Source organism: Molothrus ater, chromosome 17 (genome assembly GCF_012460135.2).
Source record: "Molothrus ater isolate BHLD 08-10-18 breed brown headed cowbird chromosome 17, BPBGC_Mater_1.1, whole genome shotgun sequence".
Taxonomy (NCBI): domain Eukaryota; kingdom Metazoa; phylum Chordata; class Aves; order Passeriformes; family Icteridae; genus Molothrus; species Molothrus ater.
In genome coordinates this window covers 9,997,030-10,024,660 of record NC_050494.2, presented here as the reverse complement: position 1 = coordinate 10,024,660, position 27,631 = coordinate 9,997,030, and the positions used below count along the sequence as shown (strand labels likewise).

Below are 27,631 nucleotides of genomic sequence, written 5' to 3'. Positions count from 1 at the left end.
TTTCAGAGCAGAACATTTGTGCTTTTCCCCATGATTCAGGGAACAGTTTTTAGTCTGGAACTGGTGTGTGGATGATTCACAGTGACACATTTTGTGTTGGCAGCAAGCCCCGCCTCGAAAGCCTCGATGCTCTGGGCTGTGCCTCTCCAAAATTTGGGCTGCTCTGAGTCTGGGGGAGCCAGGCTGAGCCCTGGACCACACCAGAGTGCAGGCCAGTCTGTGACAGCCTTCCTTGTCAGAGCACATCCTTATACTTGTGAAAAGTTTTGTGAGTTATTTTACTTCCAGTTTTCCCTTTCTTTTGCTCTACTTTCCATCATGGTTTACATGTTCTTCCCCATTTTTGATGCTTTCTGGGCATCTCTTGGTTTGGAGCACTGAGGCTTTTTTTTTTTCTTCTTTTTTTTAAAAGCAAAACAGGCAGGGTTGGAGAGTGGGCTGGGTCTGCTTCCCAAAAGGCTTCCTTGCTGCACTGGAAGGAAAATCATTTCCCACCCTAGCTGTCCCTGGCTTCCATCACTGAAAGTGAGAAGAGATGGGATGGTGCAAAAAGTGCTGTGGAAACTGTGCTGTGTAACCCTCCCTTTAGTGTGTGATCCATCAAAGTAATTACATGTGGCTCAGGAACCTCAGACTGCAACAATGGCATTCTCCTGTAGCTTTTCTATTTCCTTCTAATTAAAATGTTATTGTTTCCTTCATGATAGTTTGCAATTTAAATAAGGAGATAGGGACAGATTGGCTGATTGGTAACTTATTCTCTGTGTGAGTAAAGATCAGCACTAATCACCCTGTCACACTTGTGCTTTCCTCTTCCTCATGCATCTCAGACATCAAATTGCAAAGGGAGGGGAGAAAGAGGCTGGGGTTTGATGACAACAGATGACATTGATTTATTTCTTCTGCTGGGTGTCAGGAGGGGAAGGTGACATGTCCTTGCCCACTGCCTGGGCACCAGTTGCATTTTGAGGAGTGAAGGAATGTTCATCCCAAAACACAGCTCTAGTTTAGAATTTAATGGGCTTCCATCTCCTCTTGCCTTTAACTTTTGCTGTGTTTTATCACCTGCCTCCTCATTGTGTCAAGAGAGGGCAGGGAGGAGAGCAAGGCTGGGCATGTGTGGAAACATCCCTACTGGAAACATCACTTGAAATAATCTCCATTAAATGTGGCATGGCTCAGCAGCACCTCAGAGCAAAGGTTTGCTCCCCAGAGAGCCAGGATGCAGCAGGGACCATCCCCACCACCCTGGGCAGGCTCAGCAGCTCAGGCTCCCCATTCTCTGGCCACAAAGCCCCCCAGCTATGGGAGGATGCTCCTGCAGGTTTGGGCACAAGAGCTGGGGGCAGAGGTGTGAGACCCAGCCCAGCTGGGGATGGAGGGGTTTGAGCTGGGATTTGGCCATTTAAAACCTCTTCTGTTCCAAAAATTAAGCTGGGATCTGACCATTTAAACCCCCCCCTGTTCCCAAGGTTGAGCTGGGATCTGCCCATTTAAACCTCCCCTGCTCCAAAGGGTTTCTGCAGCCCTGGAGCACGTGTGCTTTTGGAAGGTATTTTTAGCAAACTTCAGTTTCCTGAGGGTCACAGAGAACTGGAGCATCAGCATCTGGAGGAGCTGTCATTCCACTTCCAGTCTTGCAGGAGTAACACATTGACTTATTTATGAGAGCAGTCAGCTCCCCTCTCCCTGTGTGTAACAATCTGCTTTACCTCTCCCAGCTCAGAGAAATAATTTTATTGTCAACCATTCTGTGCCTTAAATAAAACCTTAAAACAAGTTAAGCAAGCTTTGAGGGAAATGGAAATGTTCCCGGATTTTGTTTTATTTTATTTTTTCATTCTTTCTAGAATAACCCACTCTTTCACTGCCTAAACCAGTGAGCAGTAATCACTGCTCTGGCCAAAAGGAGGGGGAGGAAATTACTTATTTTACAAGACAACATCCAAATACTTTGCACCCAGTAGGAGAAGCCTAATCTGTTGGCTGGAAAATGCCTGTGTCAAGAATGACTAATCTGAGACCAAATGATACCTGGAAAATGAAGATATTCAGTACTCCCTGCAGAGAAAGATCCATCAAAATGAAAGGACAGGCTGTTTCCTCCTCCTTTGTTTCAGTCCAGATGAAGTTTCTTCATTTCTACAGTTTTGGTTTTCTGGATGGGGGCGGGAGAGGCAAAGTGCTCTGAAGGCACTGGTGGTTCATGCTTGAAAACAAAGTTTTCTTGCTGTCACAACCCCTGCACCCAAATGCTGGGCTCACAAAAGCACTGATGCTTTGGGAGAAATCCTGACCTTCTCTGCTGTGGCAGGAACCCAGAGCAATGTTGGGCAAGCAGGCTGCAGATGAGATCAGAGCAGGTGGGGGATCCCCAAGGGCTGCAGCCTTCATTCCTCCTTCCTCCTCCCTTTCCACTGGAGATGTTCCTCCTGCACGTGGGAGAATGATGGGGCTTATGGTTTCATGGTGAAATAATTTGTTTTCAAAGGAGAAAAAGGATCTTGGGTCAAACCAAGAAGAACAAATTAAGAAATTTATCAGGGATGAGTCAAACAAAGCAATTAATATGGGGTTATCAAATTAAACCTACAGCACTTTGTGGGAAAATTGAGCTTCTATTCGAGCTGAGGTGGATCACTTTGCTTCATTTTGGGATTAGAACCCATCTTTTTCTTCTTTCTTCTTTAGCTTAGAAAAATTCTGAAATAAAGCAGGAGATCAACATATTTTCTTATTTAATATTTTGAAACAAAATGTGTTGGTGTTTTTAGGGAGAAAACAAGTGTTTATTTGAAAACACTGAAATAGTTCAACATTTCCCCCTTTTGGGCTGTCCTGTATATTGAATTATGACCTGTAGCTTTTGGTTTCCTTCCAAAAATTCATTTTGCATCAAATTCACCACTCTCTTAGGAGATTATTTGTCCATAACTGCTGCATTCCTAAGCAAGGGCTGTGTCCAGGTTTGTAACTCCTCACCTTCTGCCTCAGCCTTCATGGGTGACTGGTTGAGCTGCTGGAGCTTGAGCCAGGCACCTCCAGAAGTACAAGCACAGGGTTTTACCCTCAATTTAGGGGCTTCATTCTGCAGAGGGGTCCAAAACCACTGCAAAAGCTCTTAGAGCAGCTCTGAGTTATAGCAGATATTCAAAGCTCATGACACAGGCACAGGAGCGTTCTAGGGCCACAAGATTTGCTTTCACTTTTTCATTTTATTAGATTTTTTTTCCTAATTGCCTTTAGTCCAGGCAATGAGAACTGCTTCAGCTATTAAAAACCTCTTACAGGACAAAAGCATTTTTCAGTTGCTTTTGTAACCTGTGTTCTCACATCTCCTCAGTCCCTGTACTTTCCATTGCCTTACAGCAGCGTGTCATAACTCCTTAAATTCACTAAGATCTTAAATTCTCCAAACAGATCTTCCTGGTAATATTTTTGTACAGCTTTCACTGTGTCACTGTGATGAGTCAAAGCACAACTGATTTGGCTTCATCACTCCCTGAGCCAGGTTCCACTTTCTTTTTAAGCATTTTAATTAATGCATAATAAATGAGTAAACTGATACTTAGAAGTTTACTTCTAGAAGTTAGGCACAATCTTCTTGGCATTCTCTTTTGATTCATTTTGTTTGAAGTATCTGTCTTCAGTGGGTCTTTTTTTAAAATTTATTTTGCTTTTGCTCCTTCACTGCTAAAGATCAAATGTTTTTCCTTGCAAGTTTCAGGTATAGGCCAGAGAGGTCCTGGGGGAAGAGTCTTTAATAAGGTCTCTAATTTGTTCTAAATGCATTAATCCAAATAGCACTCAAGTGGCTGCTGTCTCTCCTTCTTTGTGTTTATTTTGGTTCTCAGGTTGTGAGACTGGCTGTATCATTAAAGATCAGACCAATCCCTTTTTTTTTCATCTGTAGGATCTCTGCTTTACCAAAGGCTGTGCAGAAAAGCAGAATTTCTGAATGCCTATGCATCAACAGAGAGGTCCTCACCTGTGAAGTTTTGACACACTTGAATTAGGTTTGAACTCTACCTTTAGAGTTAAAGCTGGTCCATGCATGTATTCATACAAACAACCTTTTTTCATGCAAAAATGTCTTTATAATTACACTGAAACGGGATTTTTGCAGAGGCCACAGCTTTGTGTGCTTTTAACAAGTGCAGCTGCCGTGACCTGTGTGGAGCTGGATGCCCACAACCTTGGGCTGAGTGAGGAGGGACCTGCCCTTCCAAACTCTCTTGTGTAAGCTGTGAACCTGAAAAAGTGGTCAAAGTTGCCATAGACCTGTCACTGTAGCACTTTTCCCAAACGCAGCAGTGCCAGGAAAGGTGAAGTGATTGAGAGCTGTGAGTAATGGAGGAGGCAGCAGCAGCATGTGCTGACCATGCCCACAGCAGAACACCTGCAGCAGTGGGGAGTGAGGCTCTGCAATTCCCCTGGGCTGGCTGAGCCCTGCCTTTGGCCACTGTCCTGGTCTCCATCACCCACCTGCTGATTGTAAACAGCAGCTCAGCAGGGAGCTGGGTTTGGGGAATGCTTAATTTCTATCTTAAACAAAATCCAGTGGTGCCTCTCTGAGCTGGTAACTCAGCACTGCCTAAGTGGAATTACTCACATGGTGAGGGCCTGGCACAGGGTGCCCAGAAAAGCTGTGGGTGCCCCATTCCTGGAAGTGCCCACAACCAGGACAGACCTCAAAGCAACCTGATCTAGTGGAAGGTGTCCCTGCCCGTGGCAGGGGGTGGAATGAGATGGGTTTTAAGGTCCCTTCCAACCCAAACCAGTCTGTGAGTTTGTGATTCCCACCAGGTTTACCTGCAGTGCTTCACCTTTCCCAGCATTTAATTGCAGTATAGATGAAGGAAGCAGCATTTATCTCCTTGCTAACATCTAGTTTTGAAGCCAATTTAAAGACAGGAGCCAATTAGAAGGAAAATGTGCCATGATTCTTCTTTCTTTGCCCACGGTGTCACCTTTGCTGAGTGCCGCTTGCCCGAGACTTTGTGAGTCATTGCTACACAAGAGAGCTCAGAGTTCAGAGTGAAATCAGCACTTTTGTTCTTGCACACCCTTATTTGATATCCCTCCTCCTCCTTCAGCTCTTCCAGTGCCAGTGGAACAATTGAGAACGTGGATGTTTTAATTTCCATGGCTTGCTTTCCAAGTTGGCAGCACTCGGCAGCAGAGGAGTCACTTCTCCAAAATACTGCAAACTCCTCTGAACAACCATGACAAGGCCCAGTTCTCCCTGAATTGGTGGAAAGGCAAGTTTTTCTCCTGAAATCCAAATTTTGCTTCATTCATTTATAATATTCATGCACTCAGTCTGCCAGCCTGGCATTTCAGCTCCCCTGTGGATGTTTTTATTGCCTTTAGTCAAGGCAATATTGCACAGGAGTTAGATTGAGGCATGGAAAGTCAGACTCTCCAAGGTCATTGGAGGCTTCATTTATAAATAAACCTTGCTAGAAACCAGAGGAAGTCACTGTGGAAATGCTTGGGCAGAAGAGGTTTAGGCCAGACCTAGTAATTTTCTACCTCCTTCTATTTACCTGAAGAACAGGAATAATAAAAACTTTCTTGTGCCCAGAAGGGAATGGATGGTTTTGCTTAATGAATCACTTAATATCTTTGTCCATAAAATGATGCATAAATTCATCATAGCTCCACCATTTCAGCACTGTGCATGCTACTCTCTCTCCATGAAAATTCATTGCAGTACCTGAATGCTGAGTGCTAATGAGAATTCTCTGCACTTAAAGGGTTGAAATTAAAATACTGCAATTACCAAAGTATCTTCCATTAGATGGAATTATTTATGAGAACTTGTCACTTAAAAGACTCTCAGATTTTACTGAATCAAAAATCAAGAAGTTTCAGGCCATTGTCATGTCTTTTTTCCTACCAGAGTGACACAGGATCATCTCCTCTACATTGCCAAGAGGTATCTGGGAGAACAAAGTTCAGGTTTTCTTATGAGTCTTCTCTAACCATTGTGAAGTCTCTGTGAACAATTCAGAGCTGAATTGCTTCATTTCACCAGTTTTGATGCTCATCCTTCTCATGTCTGGTCCTTCATAGAAAGTGAATCTGGAAGGGCTTTGCTGTCCTGGATTAAATTTAGTCCAAGGCACTGGCCAGAGGGAATATCACCCCACCAAATAATAACATTTTTTAGGTTTTTTGGCAGAAACAGACCTGAAATTGGCATCCCTGGTCTTCTATGGTCCATCACACGTTTTCAAAGCTTGGAGTTTCTGAGGCTACACTCAGATCCCAAGTGAATGGGGCTTTACTGCAAAAATTCCTTTTCAAAAGGAAGAGGTAAATAATATCAGAAGTGAGCCTGTCATCCATTGTGAACTATTATTTTGTAGGTAAATGCCTTTTATTAAAATACTGAACTGAAATGAAAAGCAAACAAAGACAAAGTAAAGAACTGGGTGAGTTCCTGGGAAGGCAGGTCCTTCTTTGATCTCACGTAGGAGCAGACACCTCAGTTTTGTACCAGAAAATCAATCTCTCAGTGTAACTGTAAGGCAAAGATGCCCCCACAAGAAGCCAAGGACACTCCTGGCAGCAGCAGAGGTACATTTGAGGTACATGTTTATTGTCCCTGGGGTGGAGGTGAGCTGGGGGTATCCAACTGCCATAAAAGCAGTGTCAAAGTCCATCTTGTGTTAGTTAAAGCACTGGCAGTGGCTCAGCTCAGAAGTAGATGTTTATGATTAAAATAAATTCCTTGGTTTAAGGGTCACAGTGTATCTCAAATTTTTATTAGCCTTTTGCAAATAGAAATTATTTTAAGAAATTGGTAGTAATAGTGCTGCTTCTCTGTCCCTGCCTTATTGTTGAAAGAAGAAAAAAGACTGGAGAAACTAATTATGTTTGAAGTGTACCTGATATAAAAAAAAAAAAAATTGAAGAAGCCATCAGTCACTGAAAAGAGAGAATGTTTCATTATGAAGCCAATTTGCCCTTTATTGTGACTGATGTGTGCAGGTGTTTGCCTGCTCTGTGCCTCAGAGTTGGCTCTGAGGGGATTCTCAGAGCCCTCTGCTCAGCATCTGAGCTGATCCTGCCCCTCTTCCCATCCCACACTGACCCTGTTTTCACAATATGATGGAGAAAAAATGGAGTATCTTTAGAACATTTTGAGACAGAAATTGAGACCGAAATCAGAGAGACCCACACTGACAAGGGCAGGGGCTGGAGCATCTCAGCTCTGCTTCTCACCTGGGTTTCTGCTCAGGGAAGGGGAAGGGTGCACAGACATCTTATATGGAAAATCCTTTCCTTAGGGTTTGTCCTCTTAAGAAGCTGAGAGGCCTCAGGAACAAAATGTAACCAATGGTTATCTGCTGCTGTGCAATGCAACAGGTGCATCTGTGATTGGTCTCATGTGGTTGTTTCTAATTAATGGCCAATCACAGCCCAGCTGGCTCGAACTCTCTGTCCAAGACAGAAGCTCTTGTTATTCATTCTTTCTTATTCTATTCTTAGCTAGCCTTCTGATGAAATCCTTTCTTCTATTCTTTTAGTATAGTTTTAATGTAATATATATCATAAAATAATAAACCAGCCTTCTGAAACATGGAGTCAGATCCTTGTCTCTTCCCTCATCCTCAGACCCCCTGCGACCACGGTCACAGAAGGGAGTTTGGCACTGGAGCAGCCCCTGGGAGCTGCCAGCCCCCAGCACAGCCTTCTCCTCGGGCCCTGAAATTGTGTCACAGCCTGAATGGATGTGGGGGCTGCAGGACAGCAGCAGGAGGACACTTTGCTGTCCCTGCCAGAGGGGACAGGGGCCCTGCCATGGCCTGGAGCCTGCTGCCTTCACCTGGGAGAGCTGAGGCCAGTGTGCTGAGGGCTGGGATGCTGTCACCTGGGCACGGGAGGGACAGTGAGCTCCCTGTCACAGCCAGGCAGCACCAAAAAGGCTCTTTGCCCCAAGCCTGGCATTCTTTCAGCAGGCACAGCTGGGCTTTGTCCTCCCTGTGGCCACGCTCAGGGTGAGTGTGTCATTGCCACTGCTAGAAATGAAGGGCTGGGACTATTTTCAAGCTAAGAAGGATTTATTGCTCGATAAACATCAATTTCAGAGGCTGTGAGATTTTAGAGGAGCAAGCATTTAGGCATAGCTCAAGAATAGTCACAAGTTCTTTGTTACAAGGCAATAAAGAAGTTTCTAACCCAATAGAGAGTTGCCACAGGGTTTATTTTGCTTTTCTAACCTATCACCTTTACTTACTTCTACTGCACTGCAGATACTTTTATCTAATGAGCTTCTAACTCACATGCACACAGATGCTTCTGTTATAACTCCAAACTCTCAGCTTATTCCACACCCTTACATTATAAACCCTTCACCATCCTATCAGTACAGTCTCTCACTTACTTAAGGCATATTCTCACCTACAACTATAATAAAAGTTTGCTGGTTTCGGGTTTTTTTTTTTTTTGCTTAATATTTTTACACCAATCTAAACTTCTTCTAAGGCTGCAGATGAAACCCTCCAGTGTCTGGGGAAGTTTCTGTTTTCCTGATTCCCACAGGAGCAGAGCTGCTGTGTTTGTGTGGCTGTGAAAGCCCAGAATGCCCTGCCTGCCCTCCCTGTGCAGGGCTGGACATGGCACGGGCCAAAACAGCAGCAGCAGCCTCCCCTCACAGCAGCTTTTTGCGAGGAGATGGAAGGGAAGGGATCAAAGGATGGTTTTGCTGTCAATTTTTGTTCGGCAGCATCAAACAGAAGCGCGGCTGTGTCGGCTCATGTTGGGTAGCAGAGCCAGATGCTCCAGAGAAAATCTGCTGCATTTCATACCTTCAGCTCACTCTGGAGCTGGTAGTGAATTAAAAATATTAAAAAAATTCAAGGCTAAATAGTAGATTCTTGGCTATGAATATTTATGGCAGTATTGGACTTGCAAATCCAAGGTAATTTAAATGTCAAAACTGGTGTAAAGCCTCTCCTTTGGAGGGTAAGTCAGAAAATTAAACTTGATTACAAGCCATAACATTTGGAAATTAGCATCTTAGGGTATCAGTGATAAACACTTCTGTACATCCCCTTTTTAAGTGATACATTTTTAAAAGATGAGAATTAATTTTAATAAAAAAATGGTCCCTTAATTAACAGTTAGGTGATTAACAGGGAAATCCTGGTTGCATTCATGACACTGTGATTACTTCATCCTGCTAAATTACTTCCTTTTTTGCAAGGAATCTGCCTCCACAACTGTTTGGACAGGAATGGTTCCTACCTGAGACAGCCTTGAGTCTGGGCAGCCTGCCTTAGGGATAAAAGCGGCAATTTTTGCACTGAAATTTTTGTGCCTCAAAAAGGAAATTATTTTGGTTAATGCATAGCACAGGCCAGTGTAAGTAAGTGCCAGCAGCAGCAGCTGCAACATCTCTGTGAGCAGGGGGGATGTGACCAACAGCCATGCTCAGAGCCTTGGACAGCACCACGGGTGCCTGCAGAGATTCTGCTCCTGATTCCTGCACTGCACAGATCAGGACATTGGAAGCTGACACCTGCTCCAGGTCAACATTCTCAGCCATTCCTCCATGGAGCTCTGTGGTTTTGAGAAAGGTAAAGCTGAAAAACAACCCACCTGTTAAAAGCCTGTGAACTGTGCTGCAGGAGTTGGAGGTGCCATGGGGAAATGGTTGGAGATTCTCCTAAACCTGCAAAAAGGATCTTGATTTGAGGAATAGCAGTTTATATCTTTGCTCCATACAGAGTCCAAAGAATTATACCCAGCACCTAAGGGTCCCCTTATCCATCAGAGCTTTTAGCAACCTCAAATGCTGGCTACAGCCAGGTGGGTACCTCTACCTTTTGGGGTAAGGTCCAGAGAAATTTATAACAGCAAAGAAGCCACTCCACAGGCAAAGCATCTTTCTCATGCCAGTCATTAGCTGGCTGGATGATGCTTTAGAGCAAAGCAGGTTACATAAAGTCTGTGCTCAGTAATGACTCCTCAGCAGAAACAAATCTGACATTTGGCCTATTAGCCTCATTTGCAGTCTGCTCCCATAGCATTTGGTCTCACATGTTCATTTTGTACTCTAATTTGGAAAAAAGAAAATCAGTTTTGAGAAATGGGAAAGCATTCAGGGCTTGCCTGTGCTGTGGTTTGCAGGAAAGAGCCGTGACCTCCTCGATCTGTTTTGCCTTGGGTTCATTTTCTGAAAGACCATGTGGATTTGGGGTTATGGGCTCTGCCAGCTGCCCAGCCAGGCTTTGGACCCACAGCTCATTAGGACCTGACCTGCTCAATGCAGTGGCTTTTAATTGGCCAACAGAGACATTGCCACCAGGGACAGGTGGCTCATACCTGCTCTCCTCCCCACCTGTGCTAGATTTAGGATTTCTCCCTCTGCTGTGTCACTTGATCCTTCCATGCCGTCCCTAGTATGGGGATTTGAGCATTTCCCTGTTGATTTATCTTCATGGCAGGGCAGCAGCCTGAAACCAGGAGATGCTCTGAGCTCCTTGGAGATGCCAGGTCTCTCTGCAGCCCCTTGTTTGTCTTGCCTCCCTGGCAAAGTGGCTTTTCTCCAAAAACCTGCCCCCCACACACACCTCCTCAGGATGACACCTGTAATTCTACTGTAAGAGCAGCAGAGTGCATAGTATTGCTGTAAAAATATTAAATAGGCCCTTTCAAGTAGTTTGAAAGCCTGTGCATGAATAATCACCCTGGTGTCTCCTCAGGAGCTCATGGCTTTCCATGCAATAACGTTCCCAGAGCCCAGGTGATGTCTCCACAGCTCTGAGTGCCCACTGGGGCACAGGTGCATCCATGTGCAGGGTGGTATTGGCTGTGGAGATGTTCAGCCCTGAGTGCCCACTGGGGACCCTCTCAGAGCAGCTGTTTCCCCTGAAAACCCCAAAACTGCAGTGCCAAGATACCCAAACCATTGCTCACCCTTGTGCCCCTCTGTGGCTGCAGCTCCCAGCTGGTTCAACCCTTGTGTCCATCTTGCAGAGAAAATGACCTGTCCCAAAGCTTCAGGCATGGAAATTGCTCACTCAAATGGAAATGGACAATTTCAACCAGTTCTTAAGCCTGCTCTGAAAAAAAGGACTCTGAATGTCTCTGGCTCTGAAGCTTTTATTTGCATTCCTTTCCCCATTTCTCTGAGCCATTTGTATTTCATCCTTACAACACAGAAGAAAAAAAAAAGGGAAAAAAGAGTGATAGACACATTGACTGATAGTGAATGGGCTTTTTTTCCACCCTCTGGATTTATTTCTTTTCCTCCTCCAGCTCCTGACATCTTCAGTTCTCCAGCTCTCTTTTTCTGTAAATATCCTTAACAATGAATGGACTCAGGAAATCTTCTCAGGGACACACAGTTCCATGGAGAAACCAACAGCCACACTCAGATCACACAGGCTGGGCTAAGAAAGCACCTAAAAATTATGATGATTATTAAAGCTCCTTCCCAGAGGCTGTTTCATCCCCTGAGGATGCTGGGGACGGTGGGGACTGGTGCAGGACCAAGCAGCAGCCACCAAATTCAGCAGGAGCCCTGGGAAGCCAGAGGGACCCAGTTTCCTTCTGACCTCCCTGCCTCGCCCCAGGAACACTCCCTGGGCTTGTCCATAATGTTCACAAATTTTCTGCTGGTCTGTTTTTCCCTTTACAGCCATGGCAAGTACCCTGCAGGAAAAGGAGCTCATTTCAGCAGCTCCCCAAGCCAGCAGGAGCAGCCCTGGGAAGCAATATAATGACAAGGCTGTTGATTTAAGTGGCATGGGCAGAGCAGAAGTACCAACACCAACACTCCCAGGAGCACCACAGGACCAAGGTGCTCCCATTTCACTTTGTATTCCTATTTTTTCCCTCACTGGCATTCATCTTAAAAACTGGGGGATGCAGTGTAATTAATGGGTGCCACAGAGCTAATGTGTGATAAAGACAAATCTGGTTTTGTGTTCAGTTTATGTCTTGCCCACGCAAGAGGGAAAACAACCAATAGGATTTGGCCATTATAAAGAAGGTGCTCCATGAAATACAAATGTGCTTTCTGACTTCCCTAATAGAAAAAAATGCAGGGAAGTGACTGAAGTTGTATCAGGCTAAGTAAGATCACAAAGAACCTGAGCCCTCCATGAATAGTGCCTTGATGATAAATCAGCAAAAGAAGTCTATAAACAAAATGTGCTTTGTGATTTGCCTTGCTCACCCCGCTCAAGTGCAACAAAGACAGAGAACTTTTGTCTTCCTCAAGACTCTGCCTATCAATGGTTTTCCTTGGTAGCTGATCCAATCACCCTGATTATGGGATGCTCTGAGGAGCAGGAATCAGGAGGGATGAGCTCTGCTTGGCCTCCCCTCTTGGCTGTGTTTGCCAGGCAGAACTTGTGGAAGGAGAGCTGGAGATTTTTCCAGCCCACTTCAGAGCCTGCTGGGGAGAGGGACAGACAGGTACAGCCTGCTGGGAAGGACTGCCATGGAAACAGGGACATCAGCAGGGTCCCACAGCATTTCCTGAGAGAAAGCTCAAACCTCGCTCTGCTCAATGTCACCACTGCCCCCACGTCTTTGTGTCAGCCAGGAGAGGTGCTGGGGCTGCCCAAGCACTACTTTAGGCTGCAATTAATTGGTGTAAACTGGGAAAAATTTAAAAAAAAAGGGAAAGAAAAGAAAAAAAAATAAAGGGAAAGAAAAGCAACCAAAGGAAATAAAAATCCACATTGCCACAGCTTAATAAAGCAGCGTGGGGAGGAACTGTAGCATTTTCTCTGTAAAGTGAGGTATGTTCCAAACTTCAGCTTTTAAGTTCAGACCCCCAGAGAGATTGTTAGATTTTAATTGCTACCTTAATCAACATTTATTAGTGCTAACCAAAGCTCCTCGTGGATTTAAAATTCAACCCAATTGTCAACTACTAATTACTTTAAGCAGACAAGCTGTTATTTTACCAGCTGTATTAATGAGACTTTTCAGCATATGTGAAATATTACAAAAAGCTTCAGAAAAATTGATCCTGAAATGTAATTCAACAGATAAATTTTTTTTTGTCATGACATCACTTGTATCTCAGACACTATAGCATCTCTTACCCTCCTCTACCTCCACCTCACCTGGCAGAAATGCAAAACCAGAATTGGGTCTGAAGTATTTTTCAACAGGAGAATGATTTTTTCTTTCCATTCGTTTGGGTTTTTGTTGAACCTAACTTTCCTTTGAATTGTTCTGAATTGGGTCCAACGTGTTTTTCAATAGGAGAATGATTTGTTCTTTCCATTTCTTTGGGTTTTTGTTTAAATTAACTTTGCTTTGGATCGTCCTGCAGTGTGTACCTCATGCATCAGGCTGAAGGCTGGTTTATAACAAAGTCTTTATCTTAAATCTTCAGCACCATCCTGGGGAATGGAGCTGATTTAATAATCACCCTGTGCTCTAATGAGTTTCTGCTCTCCTCTCAGCCAGCTGCTGGTTGCACCCTCATTTTTTCCCCCCAAAGGGCAGGACAGAGGGGCCACTGCAGCTTTGCCCACTGTCCCCAGAGAGGGACACGAGTGCTCCACACTCATTTATTTACACACTCATTCCAAATTATTTGTATTTTGTATTTTTTTGTATTTACGCACTCATTCCAAGTAAATTACACACTCATTGCAAGTGTAAAACTGGAGTGTGACAGCCCCACGTGAGCCAAACAGACCCCCACGTTTCTCTGTCATGATCCACCTACCAGGAGAGTGTGGGAAGGAAGAAAGAAAGAAAGCAAGCACCACTTGATTCAACTGTTTGCTGCTCTTCACGGGCAGAAATCTCTGCTTGTTTTGCTCCTGTGCTCGTGTCTCTGGCTTTGTTCCCCTGCTAGAGCAGACTGTTCAGCTAGAATCCTGAAACAGCCACTGCAAGTGACTTCATACCCATGTGGGAAAAAAGCATCCATTTTGATGATGAGGGATGAAATGACTCAGTATTGCCAGAACAAGAGAAGCTGGGGGATAATTGGCTGTCACCAGGGTTTGAATATTTTTCTTGATGTTGTCTTTGAGTAAATATCCAAGCATAGCAGTCTCATTCATGACAACAGCCATCCCAGGCAGGAGCCAAAGGAGAATGGAATAGCAGGCACAGGTTAGACAGCAAGGATCTGGGTGCTGGCTCACAAAATCAGCTGCTGTGAGTAATTTACGTGGTGATAGTGCCCCCAGACACACCTGCACCTTAAGGCTGTGGTGGCTGCCCCTCCTGCAGCATCCCAGGCTGCAGAGGCCACACAGGAGTGTCAGATGTGCTGAGCACTTGCAGTTGTGGTGAGGAACACAGGAAAGAAGCTGATTTCCTGGGGTTTGAGAAGGAAATCATCAGCCATACTCAACACCAGCACCAGCCTGCTCCACAGGGAGCACCATGCACACTTCCTTTGGATCAATGTCCACCCCGTGAGCCCCCACAACTTGTGCAAGCCAGTGGGAAAGAAGAACCAAAAGAGGATAAGCAGAAAATAACTGCAAAATCTGGATTAGGATTACTCAGCCGTCAGGAGCATTAGGCACTGTGTGAACATTTATTAAATTCTTTAGAGGGATGACAAGCAGCAGAGCTGGAGAAACCCAAATGTCTTGTGAAAGGCAATGGGCAATATCCCTTTGGCAAAAACAGGCAGGAACCAAAATACCAGCAGATAGTGAGAACTGAAATCCAACTGCACTGGTAAATTATTTAAAGTGTATTTCCAGTCTGTCATTTGAAGTTGAAGGATTATTTCCCCTTCAGTAGAACATAGCTGCTGGGTAGGGTGAGGGGGAAATGGTACCAAAGACCTGTGTGTTCAAAGGGAAAAGCATGAACATTATTCACTGAGTTTTTGTTCAACCAAAAATATTGCCCTAAATAGTGCAATGGATCTGAGCAGCCAGGCTGAGGCCAGCAAACTGACAGCATATGAATTGACTTTATTCCTGTTTGCAAGCAAAATTGGCTAAATTGAATTAATTTACCTTGTAGCTCACTGTGCCAGTCTCAGGAAAGGAAGAAGGAAGGAGCTGGACTCGGTGATCCTTGTGGGTCCCTTCCAGCTCAGAATATTCTGTGATTTCCTGAGGGAGGAGGTGGGGAGGATTTGAAGCTTTGGGTTAATGATGATGTGATGGAGGATCCTCACTGCTGCTCTGTCACTTCTTCTGTCTTCCCTGACCAGGTACATGAAGGCAGCAGCTGCCCCACACCAAACCCCTTCCTTTTTAAATTCCACATATCCCTCTTAAATCAGTGGCAGGCCCTAAATTAAGTGAAGTGAGATGTAAAAGGCCCTACATTCATCACCTTCATCAAGCTCAATCCTAGAGAGATCTTGGGTTATTTGATTTTGGGGTTTTTTTCCTTTGGCATTGGGCTTTTTTTGATTACTCTTCCATTTTTCTAAATAAACATTTTTCCTTCAGTTTTAGTAAGAGAAAAAGCTGAGTATCCATGATATACAAGGCATTTCCAGTGCACAGTGATAAACCTTAGAACCTTCCAATTTGTCTATTCCCCAGTCCATTATTCCCAGGATTTCCTGAATTTCACAGTTTTTCTTTCTCTTTGGAAGATGGAATCAGCAGAGCCATTCAAGTTTGAGTTTTATGGGCAAAGACCAGGAAAGGAGGAATTTTTCTCTAAAAAACAGTGATAATGGAGTAGGTTCTCTGGCATTTAAGGAGGTAATGAAAAGCTCTGAGGTCCCCAGGGAGCTCAATATTTAGGTATTACCCTTGTGTGCAATTAGAAAAATAAGATTTATATGAAACAGTTATGGATGAATCACACCTTTTGCTGTTACTTACAATAAATAAATAAATCTGAAAATAGTTCAGGTCACAGCACTGTAGCCATGCATAGAAATGAGGTTAAATGATCCTTCAGGTATGCAGCCATGCTCAGGAATGCCACCATTATTCAGGGCTCTGACATCTTTCCCAACCCACCACGAGCAAGAGGCCCATTTAAGTTGTTCTGCATCAGATGTTGTTTTTTATATACAAATGTTTTCTCCGAGGAGGGAAGTTTATGAATGGGAATGTTTTTGCCATGGATATGATGGATGTTTTTTGTCAGTACGCAATTTATTTCCATCTGCTCTGTATCTGATTAACTCCTGCAGAGTATGTGATTAACTCAACTTCTCAACATCATTAGCTGCTCTGCATTCCCATTATAGTTCATCAGTGTGGGACCACACACAGGCTCCAAAATGGTACACGTTGGTTATTCTTAAAACCTTAATCCACACTGCCTGGTTATTCTCTGTGATGGCCACAGATCTAGGGAGAGAAGCCAGGAAAACATCACTACTGTGGAGCAGACACAAAATGCTAATGAAAACAGAGTTTAAGCAGATCCTCTCTCTGATCTCAATGCTTGAGCTAAATTAAGCCTTTTGGAAGGGTTCAAGGCTGGTGTTATCCAGCTGGAGACAGCTCTGGAGGCATCCAGCCAGCACAGAGAGAGGAGAGGACCCTGTGCATGGCCATGTCCTCCTGCTGTGCAGCAGGTTGGTGGTGTTAGGAAAATTAATCCACAAACACCAGAGGTTTATGTCCAAAAAGGACACAGAGGAGTCCCTTTCTGGCTTTATTCCAATAAAGGCAGAGGCCATGGGGCATTGCCCTGGGATCTCTCAGATTTTTGGAGGATGCAGCCTCTTTATCCCAATTTCCCAGCCACATTTCCCTTCTCTCTTTCTCCATTGGCTGAGGTACTTGAGAGGTTCAGACTTCCCATAACACCTGATACTGAAGATTCCCCTCTAATGTACAACCCTCCCTTTTCATTTTTAATTCTTACTGAATTTAGAGGGTTTTCTTCTCCATTGTTCCTTTCATCTCTCAATGTCTAATTTCGTCTATCAGCAAACCTAAAGTTTATTTGTAAAAGCAAAGATCTTTTTCCATTCATCAACCAGTGGAATCCTTCCCATTGTTTCTTTTATCTACCAGCAGACCCACAGCTTGTTTGTAAAGACAAATCCTCTATTCCTCTCATAGGTACCTGCACCTTGTAGATCTCCAAGCACAGCACAGATTGCAGTCTGCCACCCCAAGCCTTGTAGTAACACAGATTTTCTTCTGGTATAAATATCTACCGATACAAAACCTGAAACTCCTCCACAGCCTCGAGCAGCCAGAGCTGGAGAGCAAGCCTTGTGCATTATCCTCTGGGTTGTCTTTGGAGGGGTTTTCCCTCAGTCAGTAGAGCAGTAAGTGGATGTGTCAGGAGCAGATGCTCACCTGTCCTTGCTGTGCAATTAAAGGAGCTCCAGCCTCGGGGACACCAATGGCTGCAGGGCAGCAGCAGCAGCACAGGGACAGGAACCAGTCCAGTGACCCAAGAACATCCAGAAGTTCCATCTGATCGTTTATCTTCAGATTTATCTGTTCTCTTTCTTCACCTCAGCACCAGTACCTGCAGTCTCCTGTTCCCAGAGCACATCCAAAGCAGAGACAAGGCTGGAGCTCCTGCAGAGGTCTGAAATACAGAGTTTTGGCCAATTCCAGCTCCTGCGGGTGATGCCAGCTGAGATCAACAAAACCTGCTGAGTTATTTAATCAGCAATGCATTGGACAGGATGAGCCTGTGTTCCAGGCTTTTCTTGGGGATTTTTTCCCCCTGGATGAAAAACTCTGGCTGTCCTGCTCGTGTCTGTGCTCATGCTCACACTCTCATCACTGCCCCAGCTCCTGAGCTTCAGCTGCTTGTCACTGCCATCCACCCCCTGTGTCCTGGCTTCAGGCTCTGCCTCTTAACCCAGAGCTGATCATACAATTTGACATCAATACCTGTGACTGGAGGCTACACATTTTCCATCACTGTAACCTTTCTTTGAAATGTCTGGGGCTTGATACTCAGCGAGTTTGAAAAGGTCTCCCCGAGGCACAAGGGAAGGTGCTCCTCAGCCTCTCTGAGCTCCTGCAGCTCCAGGGGGTGGACAGGGCAGCTCTTTGAGGTGAGATCAGAGCAATTCACACAGCCACACTCTGTTACCTTGGATAACGTGTGTGCAATGTGTACTGACCTCTAGCTGGGCAGAAGAGGCACGGGATATATCAGGATGTAATAAACAGAGGCTTTTGTGGCCAATTATCAAGGTGCTTCAAAGAGAAAAATAATAGCTGGGTTTTGGTATCTTTTCTTTGATTATTCATTAAGCTAATGGGCTATTATATCCTGGATCTACACAGATATTTGCATCCTGTGCCTCTTTGGGAGGAAAAGCGAGGGTTATTTCACACACCTGAGCTCAGTGGGGTTTGTGTCACTGTGGTGCTGTGAGGGAGCCCTGCAGGGATGCAGGATTCCACCATCCCCACCAAAAGTGTCTGCAGAGGGCACAGAGTGCCCCCCAGCCCGGTCAGCAGCCAGCCTCTGTGCAAGGGTGACAGCTGTGTCACCCCTGCCACGCTGTCAGGGCTCTGGAGAGAGCAGCTGCCCGAAATGAAGTGTGACAGGCAAACCTGCCCCAGATAAACCTGGCAGCCTGCAAAGGTCGAGCTCAAATGCACTGGTAGAGCTCCAGATACACACACAGGCTTTGGCACTTGGCCAGAGATTCCTCTTTACCCAGCATTTGTGCTCCCACACCAGGATGCCCTGATCCAAGGCAAGGACCAGAGCCAACACATTGCAGTACTGTTCCCCTCAAAAAATTCCAGAGGAGATAAATTCCCTTACTAGGCTGCAGTTGTCCAGCTTCCATGCTTTTCTCTATGCCAGTGACTAGCTCCAAAAGCAGGGTTATTTTCTCCTATCACTCACAAACACTGACCTCCCCTGTCCTGCTGCAGCTAAGGAATGGCATTTACCTGACAATCCTGAGACACTTGGCATGGAAAGCTGGAGAGCTAATGTAAAGGTGGGGTTAATTACATGGTTATTTATTTACTGTGGGGGAAAAAAACCCCTGTGGATGTTTTTTTTTTCATCAGACACATCCTGTGAAGATCAAACACGAGCGCCATTGCCAAATGCTCCCTTTGGCATCCCAACACGATGTACCTTCCCCTGCCCTGCTTTGTCTTGCACAGATTGCTGTATCCTGGAATGCAGTACTGTGCTTATTAATGGCTGAAATTATCTACTGGCTGGTTAAAAAAATGCTAATTCTGGCTACCGAGTGAGATAACCAGTAATTTTGTAAAGTACATTAGTCAAATAAGATTTTTTGGCAGCCAAATGTTGTTGTAGCAGAATGTGCTTCCCTGATTGACATATGCTAACAATACTGCCTCCACAGTCAGGGGGAGGATAATTTACTTTCCATTTCCATTGGAAATGAGGTGAACCAGAATGTGGTATATTGTTAAAGTGTGGCTCTGTGGTTTAATAGATCTGCTCAAAACCACAAATCAAATGATGTGCTGCATCCTCAGCCCTCTCCCTCGTCACTTCCAGGAAACCAGCAAGGACAAATCTCCTCCTGAGTCAGTTTTCAGCTCCTTTGGGGTTTCTCACCCATTTCCCCAGGAGTCTCTGCACTGAGAATCCTCCCCAGCAGAACACAGGGAGGCTGCAGCCATCTCACAGCATTCCCCAGGTGTGCACGGGGAAATGAGCTATGACAGAAACTTAGTGGGTACAAATGAGGTTTTCCCAGCTCCTCATCATCCACACTTCTCTCCATTTCAATTGTCCTTCCCTCAGCCCTGGAAAGAAAGGGAGAAAATCTGTTTGGGCATCCCAGCTCAGTGCTGGAAGGGGCTGTGTCCCTGGAGAGGCTGAGCTGACAGAGAGCAAGGATTGGCTCTGCTCTCACCTCACTCATCAGGCTACAAGGGAACATCTCTCATCTCTGACACAAAACCCCTGTCATAACCCAGGGTTAAAATTGTCCCTTCATCTCAGCTGGCCCCCTTGCCCACTCCAGGGGCCTTGCTCCTGCTGCTGCTCCATGGGATGCACCACACTGTGCTGCTGCTGCTGGGACCAGCATTTCTTGCTTCACTGGCTTTGGGGCATTTTATTTACTTATCTGGAAAAAAGGCATGAGGGAAAACACAAGACCTGTGTTCATCTTTTATGTTCTCAGTATTGGAACATTTTCTATTTTCTCATCAAAACTCTTTCAATTAAAATGTTGTGAGTGGTTCTGATTCTTGGCTGTTTTGATCATAAATACTTACAGTGTTGAATTTGCCACTGAATGTCCAGAAGAGCCTTTAGCCCAATGTGTTTACTTTTAACCAGTTCTCCAAGATCTAACTCATTTTTTCTGTGCCTGTCCAAAATCTTGTGCTAATGGACCATGGGAACAGCCAGCTGCAGGTGGCTCAGGTTATGGAGTTTTGCTGGGAGCAAAGGTGACCCATAAGCAGGTGTAATACTCATAAATTTTACCCCCCTTGCCTTCAGATGTATCTAACAAAAAAAGTTTTGTCTTCTAGTAGGGATCCAAACCCCATCTTTTTCCAAAGTGGCCACTGATGTTGGAGACACTGTAAAAAATCCCATTAATCACCTCCAAAAGTCTTCCTGCTCCTGAACTTTCGAGTATGTAGTCCTGGGACCCCAGGCCAGCTCCTCTTGAGCAAGTGGGAAATTTTCCACTGACTTTGAGAAGTTGTTGGAGGCACCAGCTCCAGCAGTGTGCAAAGTCACCTGAAAATGAAGTGTTGCTGCACTGATGTGCACAGTGTGCTGGGCTCCCAGCAAGCAGCTTGACAGAAAAACAGGGAATTTAAATGGTTTTCTTAGGAAAATTGGCTTTTCTCGCCCTTATGTACTTTGGGACTTTATGTTTGCAAATAATTCATAATTCTTTCAACAAATTAAAACATTCTGCTACTGGGGAAAATATTGATTTTTTTAATTTATTTTTTTTAATCTATGAGAGTTTTGCTACAAATCAAGGCTGGGAAAAAATCTTTAAATATAGCCTTTGATGGAAACTATGCAATATTCCCACTTTTATCATAACAATTCCTAAAAGGGAAAGTCAATGCTATTCTAGCCAATTTCATAAGCTCTTTAAAAGACTTCACAATGCAACTATGGAATGAATCAAGGCTTTTAAGACAGCTTGGAAAAGACCTTTAGAATTCTGCAAAATTATATCAGGCAAGTGTAATTTACAGCTAGGGCAAAATTTTAGAATGAAAACCAATAAATCCTGAATCTCAGGTGACAGAGTGAAACATTTCCAGAGTTAAGTGGTGCATTTTGCTGACGTGCAGACATTGTTCAGCAGTGGGGAAGAGGAAGGGCATTCTGCAGCTAAAGCCACAGAAATTGGAGTGAGGATCTACAGGGTTCATGTCTCAGTCTGACCTGGTAAATCTGAGCAATCATTTCCCCCCATGTGCTCCAGCTCAGCCTGGCTGCAGTGCAAGGGTTAAATAGTTGGTCCTTACTGCTGAATGATCTGTCTTAGCCTGTGGAGGCAACCCCTGAAGATAACTCTTTTTATATACACGAGGCTGTGAGATCTTTTAGAAGCATAGAAAACTGCTTTATACTTAATAAAAGAGGCCATTAGCAGCTTGTAGTGGTGGGGTGTATCTAGGAATTCGCTCGGTCCGCAGAGGAGCTCTGTTGTTATTACCAGCATCAACGGGAGAGGATGTTCTCACCATGCGGGAGAGAGACAGAACCCAGCTGGTGCTTTTGCTTAACACATTGAGCTCCGGAGCACCAAGTTGTGCAGAGGCTTGATCCATCCAAAGAAAACCTGGGCGACAACCACAAAGCTTGTCTTCACCAGGAGAGGAGTTTCTGCTTCAGATCTATGGACAAAGCAAATGAAGTGTTTCTGATGTGCCTCTGCTCCCTTGTGCTTATGTGCTGCTCCTTTCTTTTACGGATGCCCTGCAGCATCTTGGGGGTGTGGTTGGGTGATTCCCATTCACCTCCAGCATTTCTGAATCCCCCCAGAGCGCAGAGGCCACAGGTCTGCACCAGGCACGGGGTGCACAGGGTACCCTGCCCACCGTGGTGATGGTCCAGAGGGGTGGGTGGGTAGAGAGGGGATATCTCCATCCCAGCAGATGGAGCGCCTGTCTCTAGGTGAGGCTTTGCAACGTGCACAGGGACCTGGCGCTGGATTGGAGTGCAGGGTTGTTCTGTGTCCTGCATCACTGAGGTGAAAGATAAGTTCCTGCCTAGGGAAGAAGCTGGCCTACCTTGGAGCCCTCCCACTTGAGAGCAAATTCCCTCTTGAGTTTCACAGTTCCATCTTTTTGTCATTTTATCATTTCTAACACAATTGCTTCCACAGCGATTTGCAGCACCGTTCAATTCTTGTCAATATTTTGAAATTCTAAAAACTTGAAGGGCTTTTCATTTGTTCCACACTCAGCTGATTGATGTGCTGAGTCTCCTCCTGTGCCACCCAGCAGAGAGGATGAGCTCTGGGGCTCTGCAGAGCAGCTCCCATCCCACATGGCAGATGAGCAGACAAGCCTTACACATGCCTCTGTTTCCCTGGGCTGCACTTTGCTAAGCTCAGTTCCACCGGGGTTTTTAAACAGCCCAAAAGCCTTGCATTTGACATGAACTGTGACTTCCACTTGATTCAATCACTGCTTAATTTGATCCTCCATTTAATTTTATCAAAACTGTAGTAATCAAATAATTTGTACTAAAAACATTACAATTTCCACTTGTTTATTCTGATCAATTTTAATCCTTTAAGGCACAAGGTTTATTTAACGTAGTTATGAGGTAACAAAACACTGTCATTAAATCCACAAGGAAAGGACACAAGACAAAAAAAAAGATAGTTAAAAAGATCTCAAGGAGGGCTCATAATGCAGGAAAAAGACAATAACACACTGTTATTTAGAAGTCATGCTATGCATGATGAGAGCTAAGCAGCATCCTGCTGGTTGTGAGATGAAAAGATCAATGGCATGTTTCAGACAAGACATTTCTGGCAATGAACTGCACTGAAAAGGGGAAAATACATGAACGATCTGAACAGATTAGACATGAATGATCTTGCCTTTTTTGGGTGTTCACTGACATGAACGAACCTGCGTCAGCAGCGTTTGAGTTCTCCCTCTGTACCACAAACCTCCAAAACCAGCTGAGTAAGAGGAGGGAAAGCTTTCCACTGCAGGCTGCTCCTCTGTTGCTTTGAGAAATAAAACCCAACCTCCCGCTCTGCTGCTCCTCTCCCTGACTGTGCCCCATCCCTCCCCTGCAGGTGAACACCTTCATCTCCTTCATGTTCCCCATGGTCGTCATCTCGGTGCTCAACACCATCATCGCCAACCAGCTGCTGGTGATGTTCAGGCAGGCGGCCCAGGAGAACCAGGTGTGCACCATTGGTGGGCAGCAGACCATGCTCAGCATGTCCATGGAGCCCAGCAGAGTGCAAGCCCTGAAGCACGGCGTGAGGGTCCTGCGTGAGTATGGCCTTCCCCCGGGGAATAAAGAGATGGGACTGCAAGAGGAACAGGTGGGAATTGGAAAACACTTGAGCCCAAAACGCCCTCTCCTTTTGTCTTTGCTTGTTGGTGTTAGGAAAATTAATCCACAAACACCAGAGGTTATGTCCAAAAAGGACACAGAGGAGTCCTTTTATTTTATTCAAATAAAGGGAGAGGCCATGGGGCATTCCCCTGGGATCTCTCAGATTTTTGGAGGACACAGCTTCCCTATTTATTCCAATTTCCCTCTCTCTTTCCCCATTGGCTGAGGTACTTGAGTGGTTCAGACTTCCCAGAATACCTGATCCCAAAGATTCCCCTCTAATGTATAACCCTCCCTTTTCATTTTTAATTCTTACTGAATTGAGGGGTTTTTCTTCTCCATTGTTTCTTTCATCTTTCAATGTCTAATTTCATTTATCAGCAAACCTAAAGTTTATTTGTAAAAGCAAATATCTTATTCCATTCATCAACCAGTGGAATCCTTCCCATTGTTTCTTTTATCTCCCAGTGCTGGTTTTATCTACCAGCAGACCCACAGCTTGTTTGTAAAGATAAATCCACTATTCCTCTCATTGGTTTGCAAAGCTAAGGAGCAGACCTGCTCACTCTAGAAAAGCAAAACCAACCCAGCATTTTAATGATTTAGTCGACAGCAATTTAAGCCTTGCTTGTGTTGTTTCATTACTTCCCTTTTTCTGCATAGCTCTGGTTCAGACAGAGCTTGAATAAAAGATCCTGCACTCAGGAATTGAGCTGTACTGCAGAGTAGTGGATATCTTGATTAAATAAACTGAGGAAAAGACCAAAGAATCTGGTAGCTTAACCTTAGAGAGGATAAGGCAAAAGCTGCTCAAAAATAGCACCCAAAATATCTAACAAAGGGTGCCCATAGTGATTCAAACACGAGATGGGGAGAATTTGTTAGCAGAAAACTTTCTGATGTTCTGGTGTTTTTAGAAGGGTTTGGGTTGGCAGGGACCTTTAAGTTCACCTAGTCCCAAACCCTTGCCACAGGCAGGGACACCTTTCACTATCCCAGGTTGCTCCAAGCCCTGTCCAGCTTGGCCTTGGACACTTCCAGGGATGAGGCATCTCGGTATTTGAAATGCTTTGGCTCAGACCACATTTTCAATGGGAGAAATCCCTAGAGAAGGCACAAGAGCCTCCATGACACTTTCCCAGCTGTTTTTCACAAGGAATGCATCCCATGCAGCACTCCTTGCCTGTGCCATAGGTGAGCCACGTGTGCATTCCCAACTGGAAAACACCCACTGAGAAAAAGGAAAGAAAGACAGAGGGGACATTAAATTCCCCACAATTACCTCGTTGGACTGTGTTTGTTTACTGTCTCTGCACCCAATGAACTGTTACCCAGGGGTGGGTGAGGAGGGAGCCTCGCTTCCCCACGGAGCCTACGAGGACCCTGCTCCTTGCTATCCCTTTCTGGTTTTTAACACTTCTGTCTGCTGCCACGAAGTGAGAAGCTGCCTTTCCTCACTCTACTACAGCACCTCACACACCTCTCCCTCTCTCTCCTTTTAGTATTGTATCCTCTTTGATCATCAAGAAGAGAGAGCTCTTCATGAATAATAGCAGAGAAACCTAAATTTACATCTGGCATTTCTCAGCACTGGAGGAAGTGCACCCCTCACCCACAGGTCCACATCTCCTCTGAGGCACTGAAAAACAACCCTTCACTTTCTGAACAATAAGCGTAATTTTCTTTTTCATCTTCTTCTGCTTCCTCTTTTTTCTTCTCCAGGCAAATTTTTGGGTTTGCTGTGTACTGCAAAAGCTGAGAATATTTGGCAAAAGTGAGGGTTTCAGTCTGGAGACTGAGGGGGTTCAAAAGTGGGTCAGATGTGGCACCATGGGGGCTCCCTGTGCAGGGATGCCCAGATATTCCAGGCATCCCCTCAGGGCCAGCCCAGCAGCAACACTGAGCTCCCCTCCCTGCTGGGAAGGCAATGAGAGGGCAGCTGTTTGCTGCATTTCTGTGCTGAGGAAGATCCAGCAAATAAAAAAATCCTCCCTTACTTTTGTCTGTGATTCACTCCACAATGCAGAAATGCTCTCTTTATCCAGAAAATGGGAGTTAAATCCTGTGCATTTCAGTTTTTTCAGATACAAATTTTTTTTTCTTTTATTACTGGAGGTGCTTGGTTCACTCTTTTGTCACCTGTTCCTCATGAGTTACATTTTGATAACCCAGGTCTCTGAGCTGTCTGAAAAGTAGCAAAGAATACACAAGGATTCACATGATTTATCCTGGCATCCATGACAGCCAAAATCATGAACAGAGTCTGGGCTCATTTATGGAAGAAAAGAAAAATGACACTTGTCCCCCCTTATAAAACTGCTGGCAGAGTATCAGAGCTTCATGGGGGTGAAGAATTTTCCATTTCCAAAAGTGAACTTTGGCCTGAGGTACAGAGAAGGCTGATTTAGGTCTAAGGGTGAAATGTTTCAGAACTTGTAAAAGCAGTGCTTAGAAAACAATTTTTTGTGGTTCATGGTGTGCAGGGCTGTTGGGTAAGATCAGAGCAGCAAAAAACTTCCCTGCTCCAAATGTACTGGGATTAAGTATTTGTTTACATTGAAATAAGAGCTAAAAGTGGCCAGGCTAACAGCCTCATTCAAAACATCCACAACAGTGTTTTCCTCCCTTTTGGTAGCATTTGTGTGTTTTCTTGGCTCTGTCTGACTGTGGTCATGTACAAAATAATGAGGGTGATCAGGATCAAGGGATGTGTCAGGCCTCTTGCCTGGGAGCCAACTCATTAAGTCAGTAAGCAAGAGATTCCTGATTGCAATTCCCTCTCTGCTGCCAGAGCTCACCAGGTGTGAGGATTCAAATTCAGAGGGCTCCAGGCACTCACAGCTTCCCAGCTTTTTTATTGAAGATATCAGGGCAACCAGGCCTGTTGTTAAAAATACCTTCCACCAAGAGATTGCACACCCTCCTTCACCCATCCAATTCCTTCCATTAAACACCCGCAGTTGGTGTTGCTATTCCTTGGCTATGCTGGAGCCCTGGAATGCTGAGTCTCCCAAAGCTGTGTGATGCTTCACAGAAGTATGAACATTTTCTGATTGCACAGCCTGATATGCCAATCACTTGATAAAATTCTAAATAACCTTAAATACTCACATGCACACACACACACACACACACACCAGAACAATCATAGAATCATGGAATGGTTTGGGTTGGAAGGGACCTTAAAGCTCATCTCATTCCACCCCTGCCATGGCAGGGACAATTTCCACTGTCCCAGGCTGCTCCAAGCCCCATCCAACCTGGCCTTGGGCACTTCCAGGGATCCAGGGGCAGCCACAGCTTCCCTGTGCCAGGGCCTGCCCACCCTCACAGGGAAGAATTTCTTCTTAATATCCAGTCTAACCCTTCCTTCTTTCACTTTAATGCCATCCCCCTGTACTGTAACTCCAGGCCCTTGTCCCAAGTCCCTCTCCAGCCTGCTTGGAGCTCCTTTAGGCACTGAACAGCCCCAGGCTGACCAACCCCAATTCTCTCTACTGCTCAAAAATCAGAGTGTATTTGAGCTTGGCTCAGGATGAAAGCCCTGATCAGCCAAAATGTCTTTTGGAAAGGGGGCAGTTTGGTGACATGGGCTGATACTCCCACCAATACCCCTGCCTGCAGCCCCTTCTCCTCCAGGCAGCCCTCAGCAGCTCCTGGCTGCCTGTCAGACCATTCCCACGTGGATGGAAGGGAGGCAGGAGTTACTGGATGGCACAGCTGAGCTCTGATAATGACACTGAGACAAATTGATGGACATCAAGGGGAGGCTTTGCACGGGGGACATTGGCTAAGCCTATTAAAATGTAATCAGTTCCAGGTAGCGTTTGCTCTGTCACTGAAGCTGCTTAGTGAAAGCAATTATAAAGCACTTAAAGGTTTAGCCAATTAAAAGAATATCCTTCAGTCTCCCACAGCTGGCTGGGTGATGCTTCAGTAAAATGCCTCTTAGCAAGTGAAGTCAAGATGCATTTTTTACTGAACATCTGTGAATTTTTAAATTATTGAGGCCTCTATATTTCATCTAGTAATACAATAAAAAGGCCAAGAATTAATGATGTATCCATGTATTTCATTAATTTGTGCATTAATAATTCCCCTTCTGAACAAACACTTTAAAGAGTCCATTCATTTCTCCTCACCAATGCTCCAAGTCTGAGTTATTCATCTCAGGAGGAGAATATTGCCATGAGATTTACTTTAACCAGCC

At 44.9% G+C, this 27,631-nt stretch overlaps 1 protein-coding gene across 1 annotated transcript in view; it reads left to right on the top strand.

Annotated features, from left to right (window-relative positions):
• Window positions 1-27,631, top strand: part of NTSR1 (neurotensin receptor 1) — a 55,787-nt gene that overhangs the window by 14,648 nt on the left and 13,508 nt on the right. The window contains exon 2 of the mRNA XM_036395610.1: window positions 23,153-23,354. Coding sequence (XP_036251503.1) covers window positions 23,153-23,354 — 202 coding nt within the window. The remainder of the gene's footprint in view (window positions 1-23,152; window positions 23,355-27,631) is intronic.